General features: G+C 39.6%; 1 protein-coding gene across 4 annotated transcripts in view; it reads left to right on the plus strand.

Moving 5' to 3' along the window:
* Window positions 1–1,556: 1,556 nt before the first annotated feature.
* Window positions 1,557–21,536, plus strand: part of tbc1d30 (TBC1 domain family, member 30) — a 47,531-nt gene continuing 27,551 nt past the window's right edge. For 2 of the 4 annotated variants that reach the window (XM_034024246.3, XM_034024247.3), the window contains exons 1-5: window positions 1,557–2,398; window positions 6,620–6,784; window positions 18,810–18,871; window positions 19,674–19,739; window positions 20,909–21,034. In XM_034024246.3, the coding sequence (XP_033880137.1) occupies window positions 1,861–2,398; window positions 6,620–6,784; window positions 18,810–18,871; window positions 19,674–19,739; window positions 20,909–21,034 (957 nt within the window). In that variant the 5' untranslated portion in view covers window positions 1,557–1,860. Of the gene's footprint in view, window positions 2,399–6,619; window positions 6,785–16,605; window positions 17,033–18,809; window positions 18,872–19,673; window positions 19,740–20,908; window positions 21,035–21,536 lie in introns of those variants that run through there. The other 2 variants (XM_059026858.1, XM_034024248.3) reach the window with 1 other exon arrangement.

Here is a 21,536-nt window from a genome sequence, read left to right on the forward strand (position 1 = left end):
CATTTTAATTCCAGGCTATAGGCAACAAAAGTTGAACATTTTGAAAGGATGTAGACTTTCTACAGGCACTGTGTGTATATATATATATATAAAGAGAGAGAGAGAGAGAGAGAGAGAGAGAGAGAGAGAGAGAGATAGTTATAATGTGTGAGTTCAGAGCTGCTTACATTAAAGACGCTTCTTAGTTCCTCACAAAGGCTTTTTGCATCAATAATGTGAGACCAAAGGTGTAACCGAGATAGACGAATTTCATTATATTAGTCTCATGTGTTTGAGCTTCCCTGCTGACAGTTGCGTTGTGATAGACAGTTGAGTTAATTGCTGCTGCTAGCGAGATGCGAGGAGTTTGTATTGCACGGAAGCTCGTACAGGTGCTGCAGGAGAGACTAATAATAATCAAATGAGTGTCATCTCTTGCTTCTGCTGATTAAAAAAAGAAGCCCTTGTGGGGAACAGAGTAAAAAGATTTTGTCTTTACTAGAGAACATTTTGCTGTTAACCATGCTGATCTCAAACTTAAAAAAAGGTTCAAGATGTACTAAAAAACAGAAACAGACGAAAAACTGAAAAACATAGAAAGAAAGAAAGAAAGAAAGAAAGAAAGAAAGAAAGAAAGAAAGAACGCCTTGTCGTTGTATGTGCTTGAGCTTGAGGACCCATGTTGAAAACGCTGCGTTTTGTTTTTTTTTGTTTTTTTTGTTTTTTGGGAGATTGCAGGATCGCATTATGGACCACGCACAACACAAGTACAGAAATATTCTCTCCTAATTGACCCTGACCCTTAGGTGCTTAGTGTGATTTCAAGTTGATTTACGTCTCCTTCACTCCTTCACACCAGTTTAATAATGCGTTATGTCCCAGAGGTTAGCATAGGTTTTTTTTTTTTTTTTGGTGGGGGGACGGGGGACGACGGACGACATCAATTGAAAATGTAGGAAAAAGCAGGGAATGTAAATGATTAATCAATAGCAGTCCACTGTATTTGAATACGCCTACATTGAATACGTGTTTTATAATGGAGAGGTACCAGAGTTGAGATCCACTGTCTTACCCTAATACAGTACTCCTGTTATAGCTCCTGGGGGAGTTCTGATGCATGTGTGGGCAGTCGTCGCTGTATTTGGACATAACTGAAAATGTGAAAGCAGTAAATAAAATAAATACCCCCCTCTCATAACACTGAGTCCTGGGTATCATTGCTGTATTTAATAGCATGTCTAAGCAGTGTGATAAAATAATTGTTTAGTCCTGCTAAATATGGCGGTCCTTTGGTAGACTGTTTTTGCGTTTTTTGTATTTCTCTATTAAAGTATTAAAACACTTTAATTTCAATGTAATGTAGTTGTTTAATTTATTTAATGGAGTTCTAGTCACAGGTTAAATGCTGGTATCACATTTTGATGTATTTTGCAGCAGCTGAAGTTAAAATATTAATGGTGAGTCAGCGTGAAGCAAAAGCATCAACTCATCACCACAGCGTACGTCACCTTTACGGTTATTTCATTGGCTGTGCTGCTGTTTTGTTTACCTGCACAGGTGTGTACCACAGGGCCTGCCCCTTTCCAGTTATCCACCTGTAACTAAACGGGTCGGTGCAGTTTGGGATTATAAACGGGCTGTACTACTAGAGTTGGAGGGGCGTCCGCGTTGTTCTCAATCACAGGAAGGAAACAGGAATACAAACAGAGCAAGAATTCAACCCTTCCCAAAAGTGGAATGGGTTACACCCGGAACTGTACCGTCTCCAGCAGGCACTTTGAAACTAAAGCTGATTAAAAAAGTTCCAGTGCGTGTGCTGTCGCTATTTGTTTGCATTCGGGGCTGTGCGAGGTGTAAACCCAATGGAGCACCGTGTGAGAAATGGCGTCGCATGGACAGCTCAGCCAGAATGAACTTTTGGAGATCGACATTTCTTTCGATGATAACTGCTCGGCTGGGGAAAACGACGTCTTCGTCAACTCCGGTGCATTTTCCAATGGGTTCCCTGCGTTTCAGCAGTGGGTACCTGCCGCTGCCCCACCGACTGAGTTTGGAGAGTCGGAGGGGGGCGCGAGTCTGTTCACTCACAGCCCTCCATCAACGCGGCATTCGACCCAGAACCACGAACCGGAGGATACAGTTCGACTTAGCAGCGATAGTGACGATTCCTGTGACATCAGACACAGAGGTGAAGGAAACCCGCTTGCCCCAAGATCATCTATTGTGGATTATCTCCTGATCGAGCTGTATGACACCTATACCTGTAACAGCAGGAAGAGTGCTGACAGCGTGGATAGCTCCACCGAGGCGTCCGGTTCGGATGCTTTCCTTGGCCGGAGCAATACCGAGTCAAACTTCCTGCAAGAACTACAAGAGAAGCAGACCAAACGACACCAGATGCAGTATCTGGCTCAGAAAGGTGGGAATTAGCGTATTGCTGCAATTGGGTGTCCCTGAAAATCTATATCTATCTATCTATCTATCTATCTATCTATCTATCTCACCATTTGGCTAATGCATTATGGTCTCAATATTGAGATCTTAGTAATTGCTTTCTGAATTTATCAATTTGATATTTGAAGAATTAGACTATGCTTGGTAATTTTTATTTTTAATAAGTGGCCGCTATTCTGTTTATAAACTCAGGAAGTATAGTGCACGTATAGGGATGGAAAAAGACTCCTACTGCATAGCAGTTTCGCCCTTTCCATGTTTTATTACGAGCTTGAGTATCCACAGTGCAAACTAAGCTCATAGTAAACCCAGGAATGGATCGTTGCTATACAACGGGAGTCCGATTTACTTCCCAGCAGTTATAAAGACCCAGGTGTAATACTATGTTACTGGTGTTCAGAAACGTCTTTACATTATGTTTTATACTGTTTGTTTAGTACATTCTTCCATATCGTTTATTGTTATGTGCACTCCGCTGTTCAGGAGACCGACCTTGTTGGCTGTCCAGTTTATGTTCCCTCGAAGCTGCCTTCCCATTCTGCCAGTCTGTGAACTAAACAGGCATGCACGTGCAGCAGCTGGGGGTTATGGTTGTGTTCCATATATGTTCCACTGTTGCTCAGGGAAGCAAAACAGCAATGCAACCAACCTTAAAAAGGCGATATCTTTTTTTTTTCTTTCATATTCTGTTTTGGTTACATTAACATTTTTATTGTTAACACATTAGGCTTGTAACAAATAAAAAAACAAAAAAAAACGTTGTTTTTTTTTAAAATTATTTTTGTGGTTTGCCTTGTACAAGGTTAGTAGTAAAGTATAATGCAACATTGTGAGAGAATGGTAATGCATTGTAAAGCCCAGAGGGTTACGGTAAAAGGCATTTAAAAACATGGCAAATCATTATAAAACATGGTAAAATCATGGGACTACTGCTCCATTACCGTGCACAGGTGCTGTGGTGAGCTTTTAGAAGGCGGCCTTTTTTTCATTTGGTATTTTTACATTTTTATTTGTATTTAGAGTCCGTCGACGTTTTAGCAGTTTCTGAATGCAGAGAGCAGACAGCATCTGTACGCCTCGCAACTCTCGACCATACTGGACTGTATGGCACCCAGTTGTATCAGTAGGCTACTTGCATCATCTTGAACTGCTCCACACTTTGCTGTATTCTACTACTGCTCTCACTCATAATTATATTTTCTGTATCTTGTACTTGATTTTACTCTTAAAGGTAACCGTTTTCACGTTTTTTTTTGTAGTTGCTCTTATTTGAAATTGTTCTTATCAATTTATTGTACTTCCTACTTCCTCTTAGTGGTATTTACTCTTATAACCAAATATTTGCAAGTTTAACTGCTCTTAGTCGAAGTCGCTCTCAAACGTAATTATTTACTGTATTTGAATGTGCTCTTACTACTGATTTTATTGTATTTTATAACTGCTCTTATCTGTAATGTGATACTTTGTAACAACTGTAAGTCGCCCTAGATAATGGCGTCTGCTAAGAAATTAATAATAATAATAAAATAATAATAATAATAATAATAATAATAATAATAATAATAATAATAATAATAATAAGGAGGCTTTGCTGTCTAGTGGTTAAAGAAAAGTGCTTGTAACCAGGAGGTCCCCGGTTCAAATCCCTCCTCAGCCACTGACTCATTGTGTGACCCTGAACAAGTCACTTAACCTCCTTGTGCTCCGTCTTTCGGGTGAGACGTAATTGTAAGTGACTCTGCAGCTGTTGCACTGTTAACACATTAGGGTTACCATATGGCTCCAGATTAACCGGACGCTTTGAGACAGACCGGGATTTCAAAATTCCCCCCAAATTGAAAGTAATTCACTTATAAATGAGCTCCACCTTTGCTGAGATTAATCCTGCTGTGGTGGAATTGCTTGGGCGCAGCAAACAATTCACACTGATCAGCTGCTTCTGATCAGATCTTAATGAACGAATAGCTAATTTATCGATAGAGCAACGAGATGATGATGAAATTGTATTTGAAGAATAATATGGGCGATTGAATTTTAACAAACAGAAAAAAATAGCGACTGGCTGCAATTCATTCTTAGTTTAATACAATTATTTGACGCGCATGCGGGTATTTAAGCACCATTCTTAATTGTAGCTAAGGATGGTTCATTTACACCTTCATTTATTTCAATTTAGGGGCAAGTTTGAAATCCCGTTCTGTCTCGCAGCGTCCGGTTAATCTGGAGCCATATGGTAACCCTATGTCACACCCTAGTCTCTATAAATCGCCTTGGATAAAGGCCTCTGCTAAATAAATACATAATAATAAAGTACCGATTGAGTAACGAAGGCAAAATAAACTAAAAACAACCCATTTGTAAATAAAACATAAAAACTCTGGGGGTTTACGATGCATAGTACTAGTGTGTATACGTGTACAACCTGACTATTTTACTTCAAGCTAATGCATTCATTTCTAATCTTTCCTTGAATAGGGAAACTGTTGGATTAGTTTTAGTCATACCGAATCCCAATTGCTGTGACCATATCACAAGACTGTATCGTCCAGTAATGATTAGGAAACAACATTCCATTGTTAGGATAGGCAAGGTTTGCATACCATAGCCGCTTGAAAAAAAAGTCTGTCTAAGCATTAATATAGACACGTGTTAATATAACTTTTAATAGCCGTGCGGGGTCACTTACATACAAGGAAGTTGGTGGGCAGTTCCACTATGACGTAACGTCGAAATAAAAACTCGCTCCTTTCATTAATTTCCACGCTTTCTAGTTTCCAGCCTTTTCTTATACTATTCTTAGTACTGCCATTGCCCGCACAGGAGCGCTACATTTAAAAAAAACAAAAAAACAAGCATTTTCCTTGTACTCTTTTTAGACATGTAAAGTGTCCTGTAAGTGACTTAACTTGAAAAAGACCTCCGTTTATGTTAAATGACATTGTAATATATGGAGACTTGATGCTCACAACATATACTTCTCCCCAGTCAATCAATTTGTACAAATTAGCCAAGTCCTCATTTCACTTTTCCAGCTTTATTTTGTGATCCACAATTTACTATACTATGTAAAGTCAGAAAGGTACACTGTCAGATTTTGGTACAGATGCAATCAGTTGCTATAGTCATAAGGTTTGCAGGAAAATTTTAATCAAATGCTAAAGTTAATTTATATATAATTTTTTTTTTTGCAAACTTAAACTGGAATCGACAACCATTCTCTTATAGGAAAAAAAAAAAACATTCACAATGAACAAACAAAATAAGAAGTCATCGCAAAGATCCACAAGTAAAAAAAAATGTGCAAGACCTAATGTGTTGCATATGATACATATTTGCATACTATTTTCTTAATGGTGAAAAAATATTATAAATAACAGTAAAAACAACTGGAAAATATGATAAATTAAATTTTTTTTAAAAAACTGAAAACATAACGTACGGATTTAAGGTGACTTTTCCCTACTTAACGCGTACCTGATTAATCAACTAAATAGTTGATTGCAGATTACATTTTTTCTACAATTTAATTGTGCAGATTTTTATTTTTGTATATAAAATAAAAACAACCAATAGAAAATCCTGCATTTTCTCAGTGTCAGTCCAATCATAAGTGAGCAGAGGCGGGACATAAACAGTTGAAAGTATTCTCTGCCTGATGGGCTTGAGTAAATTTAACCAATCTGCCCTGGTTTTGCAGCTGTCCAATCATGAGTGAGCAGAGGCGGGACATAAATATGCGAGGCCCTAAGCGGTGTAACACTGCCTGAATTTTGTGCGCTACTGCTTATTATAGAGCGTTATTTAGAACGTCAAAGTAATATTTCGATTTACTTTTGTACAAATAAAACCAAATGTCACCAGACAACGAGGTATATAACACAAATACCCGAACTGATATGATATGATTTTGTAGTTTCTTTGATTACATGATGTTAAATAAAAGATCCAAATTATGTTCCTATAGTTTTTTTTTTAAATGATGTCTCAATTCGAGTTGATGCAAAACTCTCCAATACTGCAGTTGCCTATAATAATATTTGTAAATTTATTGCAAATATTCTTTTTGCACTCCTAGTCTTGCCCGTTCAGTGTCTTGAAACAGTATATTTAATATCCAATTCAAACGCCTTACAAAACGAAAAGATTACATTTGAATCCTTTTTTTTGTCTTTCTTAATGCAAACAGATATTGATGAGCTGAAGAGGATTATACAGGAAGTGAACTATCGGATCGGGGTGCAGTCTGCAAAGCTGGTCCGCCAGGTGAAGAGGAAGGACCGGCTAGCCAACAAAGTGCAGAAGAACAATGACATCATAACCGCCTGCTTGCAAGCTGTATCACAGAAAAGACGTGAGTGTCCTTCGCTGATTAACTCCACCTACTACACCTCTGCAGCCTCAAAAGAGCTCTCCAAATCACGTTTAACGGGCAGCTATTAGCAACAACTCCACTTAGAATTTCGCAGAGAGTGTAGCTTTCGTACTCGGAATGTCAATGACAAAGCATTGAAAACCTTTTAAAGAGCTTAAACAGACAAAGTGAGTTAATAACAGGGTTTCGATTCTGATTTAATGAATTGCAATGTCTTTCTAAGTGTTCAGTGGCTCCCTCTAATCAAGTTGAGAGTGTACTTTCTCTTGGACTCTTGGTATGACAGACCAGACTTGTGGGCCTAACTCATGAAAGGGTGCGTAAGTAATACACTCAACTTGATTAGTGGAAGCCACTGAACATACATGGAAATAGACTGCTTTAGGCAGCAGATCCTATTGCATTGCCTCAGGTCACTTGTCAGTTTATACCACGGCACCCATTATGATAATGTCCCCATTTCACCCTTCCTTGAAGTGATATGAAAAGGGTTGGACTGTAAATTCTGAGTGGCTTGGCTTACACTCGAAGGACTAGATTATGCAAATGATATTTTAGGCTTATTGGGCCTCTCTCTCTCTCTCTCTCTCTCTCTCTCTCTCTCTCTCTCTCTCTCTGCCCTCCTATGTTTTCAATGACTGGCTCTCAGAAGTTCTTTCTGAAAACAGGGTGAAGATCTGAAATATTTAACATGTGTTTCCTTTTTCCTCACCATGCAGCCAGGGCAGCGCTGTGTACGACCAGGTGCAGTACAGTAAGCAGCACTTTCATCCTGAAAGCATGCTTCCTCTAAATTACCACTTGCAGTGATTCTGTCTTGTGTGCCCTGACAGCAGCTGGTTTGATACTTGGCATGCAAGAAAAACATCTTCCCTTTTCAAGGGATGCTTTCTATCATCTACGTCTTCCTCGTATGTAAAGTGATTGCAGCTAACAAAAACTTTCCTTACATTCTTCACGCCATGCACATACAGCAACGTGCACATGTATTAGAACACCCCATTGCTTCTGTAGTTCAGCAGTGTGCACATGTATTAGAACACCCCATTGCTTCTGTAGTTCAGCAGTGTGCACATGTATTAGAACACCCCATTGCTTCTGTAGTTCGGCAGTGTGCACATGTATTAGAACACCCCATTGCTTCTGTAGTTCGGCAGTGTGCACATGTATTAGAACACCCCATTGCTTCTGTAGTTCGGCAGTGTGCACATGTATTAGAACACCCCATTGCTTCTGTAGTTCGGCAGTGTGCACATGTATTAGAACACCCCATTGCTTCTGTAGTTCGGCAGTGTGCACATGTATTAGAACACCCCATTGCTTCTGTAGTTCGGCAGTGTGCACATGTATTAGAACACCCCATTGCTTCTGTAGTTCGGCAGTGTGCACATGTATTAGAACACCCCATTGCTTCTGTAGTTCAGCAGTGTGCACATGTATTAGAACACCCCATTGCTTCTGTAGTTCAGCAGTGTGCACATGTATTAGAACACCCCATTGCTTCTGCAGTTTTGATTGGTTATGCATATGAAATCAAGCCACTAGTTGAGAATCTTGTCAAAATAGGCAAATTAGTGACTAATTTAATTTAATTTAATTTAATAAGCCACACATGCAATTCATTAAATAAAGTAAGCGAAAAGGAACACACAGCCACAAATAGTAAAATGCTTTTTTGAAGTTGTTTTAAGATGCCTAATTAAAGCACAAAGTGGTCTAGCATTTTCATATGAGTGCCTAATTATTTCTCTATCACTGATTACTGACTGACGATTGAAATTCACACCCTGAGGTTTGTATGCAAGTAGATATATAAAGGGCATAAATGACCTAGAAAGTGCAAGCGTGTCAAACTTCCTGGAAGGCAAACTGAGGCCTTTATTTAAGCTATGTGTTTCTTTCAAAACTGCACACACCGATTAATCGTTTATTCGGATCAAGCTCTGTGTGGATTGCTCCTCCACAGTTTAAAAAAGCAGCGATCCACACAAACCCAAGCAGCTGCTTCTTCATTCGTTTTACTCTGAATGGTAAATCAGCCCAATCGACACCAGCGACCCTCACCTGACTGTCCGCACCTGATTTCAGTGCAGAGCACAGTCCCAGTAATTGAGTAATCAGTCCAGGCAGCTCTGCTATGCAGTGCATAGATGTGGACAACAGGGAGGGAGTACTTTGTTAGCTGCGACCGCTTTCATTTCTTACCTGTTTAATATCTTGTTATGTGTCACTGTTGTTTTTCTACTTATATCACAATTCACCATGCTTACTAACTATTCCAGAAAACTGGTCCTGAAAAGACTTTATTTTCTGAGGTGAGGTGGGGAGTCATATCACTGGTAGACAGTGCAAAGTTAATAAGCTTCCCCACCTTGCTTCCTTACAACCAACCTTGGCCCTGGTGAAGTCTCTTCAGAAACAATAGCCAGCGAGCCTGCCCAATAATAATCTAAGCAGTTACATCAGTGTGTGATTTCTTTGAATTTTCAAGTTCAGTGGAATTAAATATTTCATCTGATTGGGGCGCTCTGTCCAGAACAGACCTGGGTGAATTTAAATTACAATTACAGCAGAATTGATTGCTGAAATTGCAATCCCAATTACAGTGTTATTTGTTTAATTACAATTTGTTACAATTATGCTGCAGTAATTACAAATATAATAACAATTACACTAAAAAGTACTTAAACAACTCCACACATTACCATGTTTATTCTAAACAACCAAACAATAATCACAGGTGCAAATACAGAAACATGCTGTCCAACTTTTATTTTGGTTGCAAATACAAGAATTATGATCGAAAGACAAATAAAAGTAAAAAAAGACAAATAAAGACCCCTCTCTTTAGTGCTGTACCCTCACAGGCTTTCAAAGAGGCAGTACATGTATGGTAACAAGCATGCAGATTCTTGTTAATAGAACATTTCCTGTCTGATTTGAATTGTTTTACAAGTGTTTGTGATACAATGTGTTTGTAATCGAAAATAGGACTGCACACCATGATTTCTTTTAGTATGATCACAAGAAACGCAGCTCCCTCCAGCGCACTGTTCATGTTGAAGGGTTCTGTGTCTGGTCTTTGCAGCTCCCTCCAATGCCCTGTTCATGTTGAAGGGTTCTGTGTCTGGTCATTGCAGCTCCCTCCAGCGCACTGTTCATGTTGAAGGGTTCTGTGAATGGTGATTGCAACTCCCTCCAGCGCACTGTTCATGTTGAAGGGTTCTGTGTCTGGTCTTTGCAGCTCCCTCCAATGCCCTGTTCATGTTGAAGGGTTCTGTGTCTGGTCTTTGCAGCTCCCTCCAATGCCCTGTTCATGTTGAAGGGTTCTGTGTCTGGTCTTTGCAGCTCCCTCCAATGCCCTGTTCATGTTGAAGGGTTCTGTGTCTGGTGATTGCAGCTCCCTCCAGCTCACTGTTCATGTTGAAGGGTTCTGTCTCTGGTCATTGCAGCTCCCTCCAGCGCACTGTTCATGTTGAAGGGTTCTGTCTCTGGTCATTGCAGCACTGTGTGTTTGTCATCTTGTGTTGCGCACGCAGGGTTACCCAACGTCCCGCTCCCACTTTTCAGCCTTGACTTTTTGTCCCGGTCAGAAACAGTAAAATTGTTAAATCGTCCTGGTTTTGCTGTTTTATATTCACATTTTTTAGAAGTACAAAACTGTAGCAGCAAGTTGACAGCGCAGTCATTTATTATACACAAATAAAATAAATAAACTTATGGATTACTTGTTAAATAATTCTGATTATGTGTTTAATAATTCATATTCTGTTTAACTTCCTGGACCATGGTTAGTTTTTTTTTTTTTTTTGGGGGGGGGGGGATGAGTGCCACCAGCAATTTACCCTTTTAAGTTAGTCCCCATTGTGTTTTGATTAACACAACCATTTATATAACTGATTTAAAAAAAAAAATCTATATATTATTGTGGCAAAGTGGTGAGTGAATACAGGTGAGTGCAGTGCAGAGTGGATACAAAACACACAGACAATGATTTCCAGGTGCAAGGGTGTTTATTGAATGATTTGCAATGTCCAGAGCCTTATGGCAAACACCTGTAAATAATAATGATGGAGTGATACAGCGGCGTTTATCACTCGGTATTTGACCCGGAAAACAAAAGTCCAGTTTTACACACCAACACTAAACACAAAACACAAACACAGTTCCTAGAGATAGTGAATAAGTGCTAGTGGTGCAATACAGTTCTCTGTGAAATGCAGGGGTGAAAGTGAGGTCCAGGTTTATGCTGGCTTTCGCTACAGCTCCGGATCGTGCTACTGGTAGCGTATTAAAAAACAGACAACAGTTAACAAACAAGACAAAACTCTCGGTTCACGATACTGCAACACAGACTCCTTGTAGGTTTAAAACACTAACCATTTACCAAGGAACAGATCACTTACACTACGACCCCTATTTATACCCTTGCTCATGACCCCTAGGTTAATGAGCTCATCCACTCCTCCAATCCTCGGATGCCACGCCGTTTCTCGTCTGAGTCATTGAGTTTGGGTACCGTAGCTCTGTCCCCTTCCTAAATGACTGACTTCCACCTACCCTAAGGAATAAATTGTTGTGCCATTTAGTTAAGGGTACTCTGTTCCTTTTATACAATGCTCTCACAGGTCAGGAGGGAGATCTAACACCAAGAATCATTCGATCTCTGTCACAATTATATACTTTAAAAAAAAAAAAATTATGATTGTGTTATCATGTACTTATTTTAACTGCTTCAGAGTTGAATTTAAAGGGGAAAACAAAAGTTTATTTTTTTCCCTCTGGAAATCTGGTAACCCTGTGCGTCTGTCTGCAGGCTCCATCCTTCATGACCTGCTTGTAGCCATTCTAGAAACACCTGGTGAGCCTGTCCTGATGGACACATTGGTCAATGCAGTCACTGTGTTGAGAGACCAGCCGGTTGCTCTGGCACTCGCTGGCATGCCCCTTGTGAGGTCACTGATATCCTTCTCTCTCGTGATTGTTGCTGAGTAGTTGCACACTGTCACATGCTGTGTCATATAACCACACGCATTGGCATTTAATGCCGAGAATTGTACTTGCATTCTCAAATTTTTTGACTTTGTATTTCAGGGATGGAAATAAGATTCCCACTTCACAATTCCTGGTTTTACTATGAGTTTAATAAGACAGACATGAGCTTGTTACCTATACACTGTGGCTAATCAACCTAGTGTTAAAACCTGGAATTGATGAAGCTGCTATGCAATAGGAGTCTGATTGCCATTCGTGTACATGTATTTCACAGGGATTCAATATAGAAAAACGGCAGTGAAGTATTGTATGGTCAGCACTCTAGGGTTTTAAACCACTATAAATAAGAAATGCTGGAAAAGAACAGCATGTTTAGTTTTTTTCTTCCTTGTGGTTGTTATGGGAGTGAGAAAGTAGATTGTAGTTTGAGAGAGAGCCTTTTAAAAGGCTTTACACATTTTACAGAGTGCCCAGGGGAGTGTAAAACCGTCAGATCTGCAAGGCTGTTCTGTTTGAGAAGAATTCACGGTGGGCAAAAAGCCTTGTCCTCAGCTGTACTGACTTGTAATAACCATTTGGGATGGTTTAGAGGTTCAGACTTAAACTATTTTTACTTTTTTTAAATTTGTGTTTAACTGGATTTTGCATGTAAGATTGTGTCAAAAAAATGAAGTTATTAATCTGACAGAAAGGTCTTGTAGCACAATATCTACCTATCTAGCTAGCTCTGTAGCTATCTCTGTACACACACTGAGCATCAAAAGAAACGTATCACTTATATTTGAGAATGAAAGGGAACTTATCACTTATATTTGGATCAAATTCACTAGATGTGATCGAAAAATGACAAACGTTTTAGAGCAGGTGTAGTGACTTTTTATTGTGCTGATTAACAATTGACATCACAAAGATGATTTGTTGATCTTGGTCTCCCAGTTCGTGGCCTGTCATTGACAGAGTGTGTCTGATTATACCATCTCGCCAGGTTTGAAATTACTGGCTGCGAGCACCCAAGATGGCGAGCCACAGTACACTGCCCTAGTCCAGCCTCCAACATGCGTTGCTCTCTTGACAGACGTGGCATATTGTGTTTTTTTCTGTGATTTTCTTTATTGCTTTTATTCAAGCTTGCAATTCAACAGCTGAAATCACTCCATATCCAGTGTCCAATCAACTGCCTCACTAATGAGGTGATTAAGTGCATATGCTTCAGTTATAGTCACTCAAGCGTGTCATGGTCAAGGATGAATGATTGAGTGATTAAAAAGAAACGAAAAACATTTTGTCAGTGTCCATCATTTATATACCTTATTTTTTTCGGTAACAAATGTGTTATAATAGTGATTAGTTTCTTTTGATGCTCGATGTATGTGTGTGTGTGTGTGTGTGTGTGTATGTATATATATATATATATATATATATATATATATATATATATATATATATATATATATATATATATATACATATATATATATATATATATATATATATATATATACAGTACTGTGCAAAAGTTTTAGGCAGGTGTGAAAAAATGCTGTAAAGTAAGAATGCTTTCAAAAATAGACATGTTAATAGTTTATATTTATCAAATAACAAAATGCAAAGTGAGTGAACAGAAGAAAAATCTACATCAAATCAATATTTGGTGTGACCACCCTTTGCCTTCAAAACAGCATCAATTCTTCTAGGTACACTTGCACACAGTTTTTGAAGGAACTCGGCAGGTAGGTTGGCCCAAACATCTTGGAGAACTAACCACAGTTCTTCTGTGGATTTAGGCAGCCTCAGTTGCTTCTCTCTCTTCATGTAATCCCAGACAGACTCGATGATGTTGAGATCAGGGCTCTGTGGGGGCCATACCATCACTTCCAGGACTCCTTGTTCTTCTTTACGCTGAAGATAGTTCTTAATGACTTTCGCTGTATGTTTGGGGTCGTTGTCATGCTGCAGAATAAATTTTGGGGCCAATCAGATGCCTCCCTGATGGTATTGCATGATGGATAAGTATCTGCCTGTACTTCTCAGCATTGAGGAGACCATTAATTCTGACCAAATCCCCAACTCCATTTGCAGAAATGCAGCCCCAGACTTGCAAGGAACCTCCACCATGCTTCACTGTTGCCTGCAGACACTCATTCGTGTACCGCTCTCCAGCCCTTCGGCGAACAAACTGCCTTCTGCTACAGCCAAATATTTGAAATTTGGACTCATCAGTCCAGAGCACCTGCTGCCATTTTTCTGCACCCCAGTTCCTGTGTTTTCGTGCATAGTTGAGTCGCTTGGCCTTGTTTCCACGTCGGAGGTATGGCTTTTTGGCCGCAAGTCTTCCATGAAGGCCACTTCTGACCAGATGGGTGTACCAGGGTCCCACTGTTTTCTGCCAATTCTGAGCTGATGGCACTGCTGGACATCTTCCGATTGCGAAGGGAACTAAGCATGATGTGTCTTTCATCTGCTGCAGTAAGTTTCCTTGGCCGACCACTGCGTCTACGGTCCTCAACGTTGCCCGTTTCTTTGTGCTTCTTCAAAAGAGCTTGGACAGCACATCAGGAAACCCCTGTCTGCCTTGAAATTTCTGCCTGGGAGAGACCTTGCTGATGCAGTATAACTACCTTGTGTCTTGTTGCTGTGCTCAGTCTTGCCATGGTGTATGACTTTTGACAGTAAACTGTCTTCAGCAACCTCACCTTGTTAGCTGAGTTTGGCTGTTCCTCACCCAGTTTTATTCCTCCTACACAGCTGTTTCTGTTTCAGTTAATGATTGTGTTTCAACCTACATATTGAATTGATGATCATTAGCACCTGTTTGGTATAATTGTTTAATCATACACCTGACTATATGCCTACAAAATCCCTGACTTTGTGCAAGTGTACCTAGAAGAATTGTTGCTGTTTTGAAGGCAAAGGGTGGTCACACCAAATGGATTTGATTTAGATTTTTCTTCTGTTCACTCACTTTGCATTTAGTTAATTGATAAATATAATCTATTAACATGTCTATTTTTGAAAGCATTCTTACTTTACAGCATTTTTTCACACCTGCCTAAAACTTTTGCACAGTACTGTATATATATATATATATATATATATATATATATATATATATATATATATATATATATATATATATATATATATATATATAATTTCCCCCTTTTTTCTACTTAATTCAGGGTTGGAAATAAAACACCTATTGCATAGCAGCTTCCTCCATTCCATCTTTTAAAATTAGCCTGATTTGCCACATTGTGTCTAGGTAACAAGCTCAGGTGTGTCTTATTAAACTCCTAGTTAAACCAGGAATGGATCAAACTGCTATGCAATGGGAGTCTTATTCCCAGCCCTGCAATTTGGCAATAGATATAATTGCATGTATCTCGTGACCCGCTTGTCCAATTGTGATGAAACTTGCTATGGGCATTCTTTACACAAGTCGTTGAGAATATGTGGGTATATAAAGACAACATGTATGCCTGTCTGTCTCTGTGTCCATGTGTTACATTCATCTAGAGAATTCAATTGTGATAAAACTTGGTTTGTATCAGAATCTGGGCAGTATATGAAGGCAGCTGTCTATCTGTCTGTACTGTATGTCATGTTTGAGGCTATTGATGACTTCATGCATGTCACTGACAGGCTGGTTTGGATCCCTGGGCTATACTTGGTCTTTCATTTCTACTGCAGCAGTAGTTGCAGGAGTGTAAACATGTTGGCAAAGAGGTTTCGAGACATGGGAATGACATCCTTTGGGGGATTGTAAAGAAAGTGGGATGAATGAGTCCCTGAGTGGCTCGCCTGGTAAAGGCATGGCCACGTGGTGTGAAGGGTGAGTCATGCAGCCAGGGGAGCACAGACTAACCATTGGCCTGACACAGAGTCTTCCTTTGATTCCAATCAGCTGGGACATTGACCAGAATATCCATAGAGAGGTTTGCACGTTCTGTCCTGATCTGCAGTGTTCCTGGGTTTTCAGTATACAATACCGGTTTGAAGATAGGTGGCCCCACAATCCTCATATCTAGTGAGCAGAGCAGACAGGTTCTGTATTATTATTGTTATTGTTATTATTATTGCTATGGTGTGTTGTTACATGTCAGTTTCAGTTAAAGGCAATACCGCAAATCTGGACCCTTGTTTAATTTATCTATGATATTAATACTTCGTATAAGTGCAAACGTAAAAGTCTGAATTAAAAATGCTGGATAATACTGTAGTAGCGGGAGCACCAGAGGCAGAAACAGCTGTCCCCGGTTAGACAGGACAGGACAGGACAGGACAGCTGACTGGATATCCAGACAAGCCGTGCAACACCTCCACACACAGGGCAATGAAATTATCTCATATTATAAAAATACCTTCGAATATTGATATTACAGTATTATGATTGCTATTACTATTATTAGTAGTATTATTGTTATTATCTATCTATCTAATCCATATACCTATATATCTATATCTATATCTATATCTATAGATATCTATCAAACATCGGTAGATTTTAGTATTGATTACATTAGTTTTATGAAAACCAATATATTCTCACGACAAACGGATCATTGTAACACGCCAGATCATCGTAAAATTTGGAAAATAAAAGTTGTGCCATTAATAGGTTTTTAACAAAATACATTACGTCACTGAGTTCGGTAAATGGGACGGTGGATTGGTAGCGGTGGCGAGAGCAGGCGTTTCCAGACCACAGGACGACGTGTTAGATTTTCTCTCCAATTCGATTACGCTGTAGAAGTGGGTGTGTTCTAACGGGTTCTGTGGGGTTCTTTTCTGATGCTGCACTGCAGATGCTATTGGGAAAGACGCGTCTGTGGAATATCTCCTATTTGGCTTGTGAAGTTCGTGTTTCGTTTTCTTTGAGCCATACACAGTTCGAATTTTTTATACACCCCCCAAGTCTGTAATATATATGTATGTATATATATATATATAGAAGTGGAATACCGTTGGTTTTTTGGAATGGTTTGACGTGCCGAGACCGGGATAAGATTGTACTGAACTATTGTGCTTCAGTACTAAATATACATCTGTTGGAAACCGTATCTGCATGCTGATCCTCAATGAAGCAGGGCAGGTTACCCTCTTGCAAACGGTCCAGGAGCTGTTTGAAAAGACAGAATGCAGGTGGGGTTAGTAGTATCATCAGCAATGTGCTTAAGAAGAGGAGCTGCATTTCCAGGTCTGCGCCACGCCTGCTGTGCACTTTAGAACCAGGTGAAGTGTTTTGTTATGTAATAAAATATGCGATGTGTGTTTTTAAATGTGTGTGGCGAATGCCTATATGCCACTTTACAAATTGCAGTGTCTTAAATAGGTCATAAGTGTCGATTTTCCCAGTATAGGCGTAAACAGTTTTATACACATTTGTACCACAGGCCGTTATACTATGTCAGTGCTCTGCCCCGAAATAATTTTTGTGCGTATTAAAAACGCCCAGTTTTATTAATCTCGTCAATGTATTACATGAGTATTTTGTGTTTGTTGAGAAAGTGTGCACAACTCTGTACACGGATATAAGTACACTGATCCCTAAAAAAGGGAGTTTTTTTTCTTCCTAGAGATCGTGTAATCCTTCTCAGTAGTGCATTGGGAAGGGAGTTAGAGTGTTCATTGAAAATAGAGGCAGGAAACAAGAATGTAAGTCTGCTTCGGTGCTGTGCTCGGAGATTGTAACAACCAAATAATCGCTGCCATGGACGCAGGTAATACCCCGTTTTCAAATTGTGAGGTTCAGATGTTTAACACCGTTGATTAAACACTAGCCAGGTGCCGATAGCAGCACTGCGGGATATTGACGCTATTGACAAAATGCAACAATGGCTGCCCTGGGGGCGAGCCCTTCGCTTAAAGAAACCAGACCCACACTTAATGTTTAATGATAACATGGCTCTACACAGCTAATACGCTAAACTCAACATTAAAACAGCAGCTTTTGGGTTGCTAAGAGCGGCTTTTAACCGTTTTGCTACTGTTTTGTCGTCATTTTCCCTTTGTACACTGTCAAAGCTCACTGAGACCGGGGTCAGCGTAAGGAAAAAAATTCAGCACTGGTGTTTCGGACAGCGACTTCAACACAACACAATAACTTGTATGTTAACCGCGACGCCAAGGCAGTGTATTGTTCTGCTCTGGAGATGTAGATAATTGTTATTGTTAAGTGTTTGCTGAAGACGGAGTTTAAACTAATAATAGGTCTCTTGCAGTAATGCCGGCGGCCTGACGTGTGCAAGCACTGTGGTGTTTATTAGATATCATGTTGCGAGGGAGGTGAACAAACAAGGCCCGTTGGTTCTGAATATGTCTCATTGTGCTACATTTGTCTGCTTACTAATTTTACATTTGTGTGGAAAGAACCCTCTGATAAAACAGGGACGGTCATACTTTGCTATGTGTTCCCAATGCAATATCTTACCGCTGTAAGCAATGGTAGTTTGTGATTATTTTAATATTCCGGTAAGGGATGGGAAAAGCAATGATAAACACTTGCCGTAACGCCGTTCGCAGTCAGCAAGTCATGATTTGACTTATCTTAAGTTGGCAAGGTTTTAAAGGTTTATGGAGGGATTCGTTGTTCAGTGTCATCAATTATATAACTGAATCTTTTGAATAATCCGTAATTTTGTACAATCTTGGATGCAGAAGCACCTGCCAGCCGAACACAGCACAACAGCCCCATATCAGAGTCTTGAGTTACGTTTGCACTGCTTAATTTTGCCGTTCTCATGTGCGCGCTGAGATGCGTTCTTGAGACAAGTAAGCATTCCACCGACAGGAAGACACACACTATTGTTAATGCGATAAGAATGCTTATATTTACTTAAACATGTCATCTTTAATATTCATATAATTAAAAAAAATGAATGAAAGGAAAGTGCATTTAAAAACAAAGTATGTGCTGTATATGGAAGGTGCTTTACTTTTCTTGTCTACTGCCTTGCCTTTTCAGTTTTATATCCTATTTATATTGATTTTGTGATATTTGTATTCCCAGGAGTTGATACTAAACTGAAGTTTACTATTGAACCTTCACTGGGCAAAAATGGATTCCAGCAGGTAAATTCACCTGTTCTTCCATTAGTTTAATAGATGGTCTTCTCTTAGATAAATAACAATACCAATAATAATTGTAATTTCTGTTTAATATACACTGCTCTCCAAGTATTGCGACTGATGAATAAATGCACAATCACGAGTTAATTGCTCACTGTACCACACACACACAGACACACACACACACACCGTGCTCACTAAATATCTTGATGTTCCTGCATAATCTGAAAATACATGCAGAGGAACTTGTAAGACTCCCAGAGGCAACCCCACACTGCAGTGACCACTCGCTGCGTTTCCATTGGCTGGCATTTCAGTGTCTTTGTCCTCCAGTGATCTCTTGAAGAAGAATGCGAGACACATTGAAATATCTTGTAGGAGCGATTGGAAACTTAGTTCATTAATAACTTCAAAAAAATAAACCTGACAACAATAACAAATCAAATACGCATTTACCATAATGTGTGTGTCATCTATCTACACACACACACACACACACACACACACACACACACACACACACACACACACACACACACACACACACACACATTTGTTATATATATATATATATATATATATATATATATACACACACACACATTTTATAAAATTGTAGATCTATGAAATTTAAAATTAGGTAATCTTCATGAGAAATATTTTGTAAGTTCTATGTACTTTAAGAAAAAAAATAGTGTTCTTAGTCATTACAATTGTCTGCAATATTTCTTGTTGCATAAATGCCCTCTTTGTGTAAATACCCACTCAGTGTTCAGACCTCTCTATCGCCTCTTGTGCTCTGCAGTGGTATGACGCGCTCAAAGCTGTGGCCAGGCTACCCACTGGAATCCCCAAAGAGTGGCGGAAAAGGGTGAGTACCTTCATGTACAGGAATTCCCCTCTTTCATTGATGAAGGGAGGGAGGAAGGGAGCAGTTTGGTGTCCATGCCTCAAGGCTACCCTGGGCTGGAGGGAGCACCCTTTCTCTTAAGGGGTGAGGGAGGGAGCAGTTCAGTCTCCATGTCTCAAGCCTGCATTATCTGAGCCTATAGAACCCTAATTGCTCCTTTTTGAGTACTTCTTAATTCTAAAGGACTCATATTATTTCAGGGACCTTTCAACTCTACTGGCTACCTCTGGTTAGGAAGCAGGTGTACCAGCACAGTGTATGATGACAGGAAGTACTCAAAAGGAGCTGGCAACTCCTACAGGCTTTAAACCACTCACACTTTAAAAGATACATGAAAGACAATCAAAAGACTTTAGCTTAAATACTGTTTTTATGCCGTTAAAATGTTACTGAACAGGCTGTTGGGTTTTTGTCTGACAGGCAAGAATTATATACAGATTTAAAATGATGAACATGTACAATAAAAAAAGTGCTTTCCTGTACCATGAATTCACTAAGAAAAGTGTTCTGTAACGATAGATTTTAGTCTGTTGTGTTTTTTTTATGTCAAAAAACGAATACTTGTCGCTTCTGTTTATCAGATTAGTCGGCTTGCCGCTGGTATTGTTCAAACCTGAAGGTTATGTTATAAGACAGTTAGGCAAAGGTTGGCATGCAGCTACCAACGCCAACAATCAGGCACGAAACCCACAAGCAGATAGGAACTTGAAGTATATATGGGAGCTGATGGAAATCGGTAGGCCTGCATTAGGTCTAGAAACAATAGTGCTATCCTTCTTTAACCATACGATCCAGTGCCGCTGATATTAATCCTGCTGGGGTTTCCCCAGTGTAGATTTAATGACCCACTTATTATCAGTACTGCATACCATACAAATACACAGAAATGAGATTTGCAACAAATCCGGATTCTACATTTTAGGGCAGCGGAATTCAGATCTGCCGCTGTTGAAATGATCTGGAGCGCAGCCTGCACCGGCTCGCTGTGGCTCGGGTTCAGAGGGGTGGGAGCAGGCGTGTGACTATAGTAGTGACTTGTTTTCTTCTCTCTCTCTCTCTCTCTCTGTCTCTGTCTCTGTCTCTGTCTCTGTCTCTGTCTCTGTCTCTGTCTGTCTGTCTGTCTCTGTCAGGTTTGGTTGACACTAGCGGATCAGTATCTCCACAGCATCTCCATAGACTGGGACAAGACCATGCGCTTTGCCTTCAACGACCGCAGCAATCCTGACGATGATACCATGGGAATACAGATAGTCAAGGTAAACACTGGAGGAAAGTCAAGTAGACAAAGGCTTCGGCTGATGCTGCCCTCTGGGGAACAGAAGGGCAAGTTGACAAACGTTTTCGGCTAGCGACTTCGTATGTTCTAACACTGTTGAGATATCAGGCAGTATGACTGGTTACTGTTAAGGGTTCAAGCCTTTTGGGGTTGTCCCACTTTTCATCCTTCATTGTTAACTGTTAAATTGCTAAAGCATCTGGTTTTGATATTTTGTATTCACATTTGTTACTGTAGTAGCATGCTCAGCAAGTTGACAGCGCAGTCAGTTATTATACAAAAATACAATGAAGAAACGTATGGATAACTTGTTTAATAATTCTGATTCTGCCAAGTTCGCCTGTTGTTACTACAGCTTCACTCTGCAAATCTAGTAACCCTGTGAAACATTTCTGAAACTGTTCTTTTTTTTTTTTTTTTTTTTTTTTTTTTTTTTTTTTTTTTAAATTTAGTCGTCGCCAATTATTTTTACCCCGGTTTTC

Source organism: Acipenser ruthenus, chromosome 7, assembly GCF_902713425.1.
Source record: "Acipenser ruthenus chromosome 7, fAciRut3.2 maternal haplotype, whole genome shotgun sequence".
Taxonomy (NCBI): Eukaryota; Metazoa; Chordata; class Actinopteri; order Acipenseriformes; family Acipenseridae; genus Acipenser; species Acipenser ruthenus.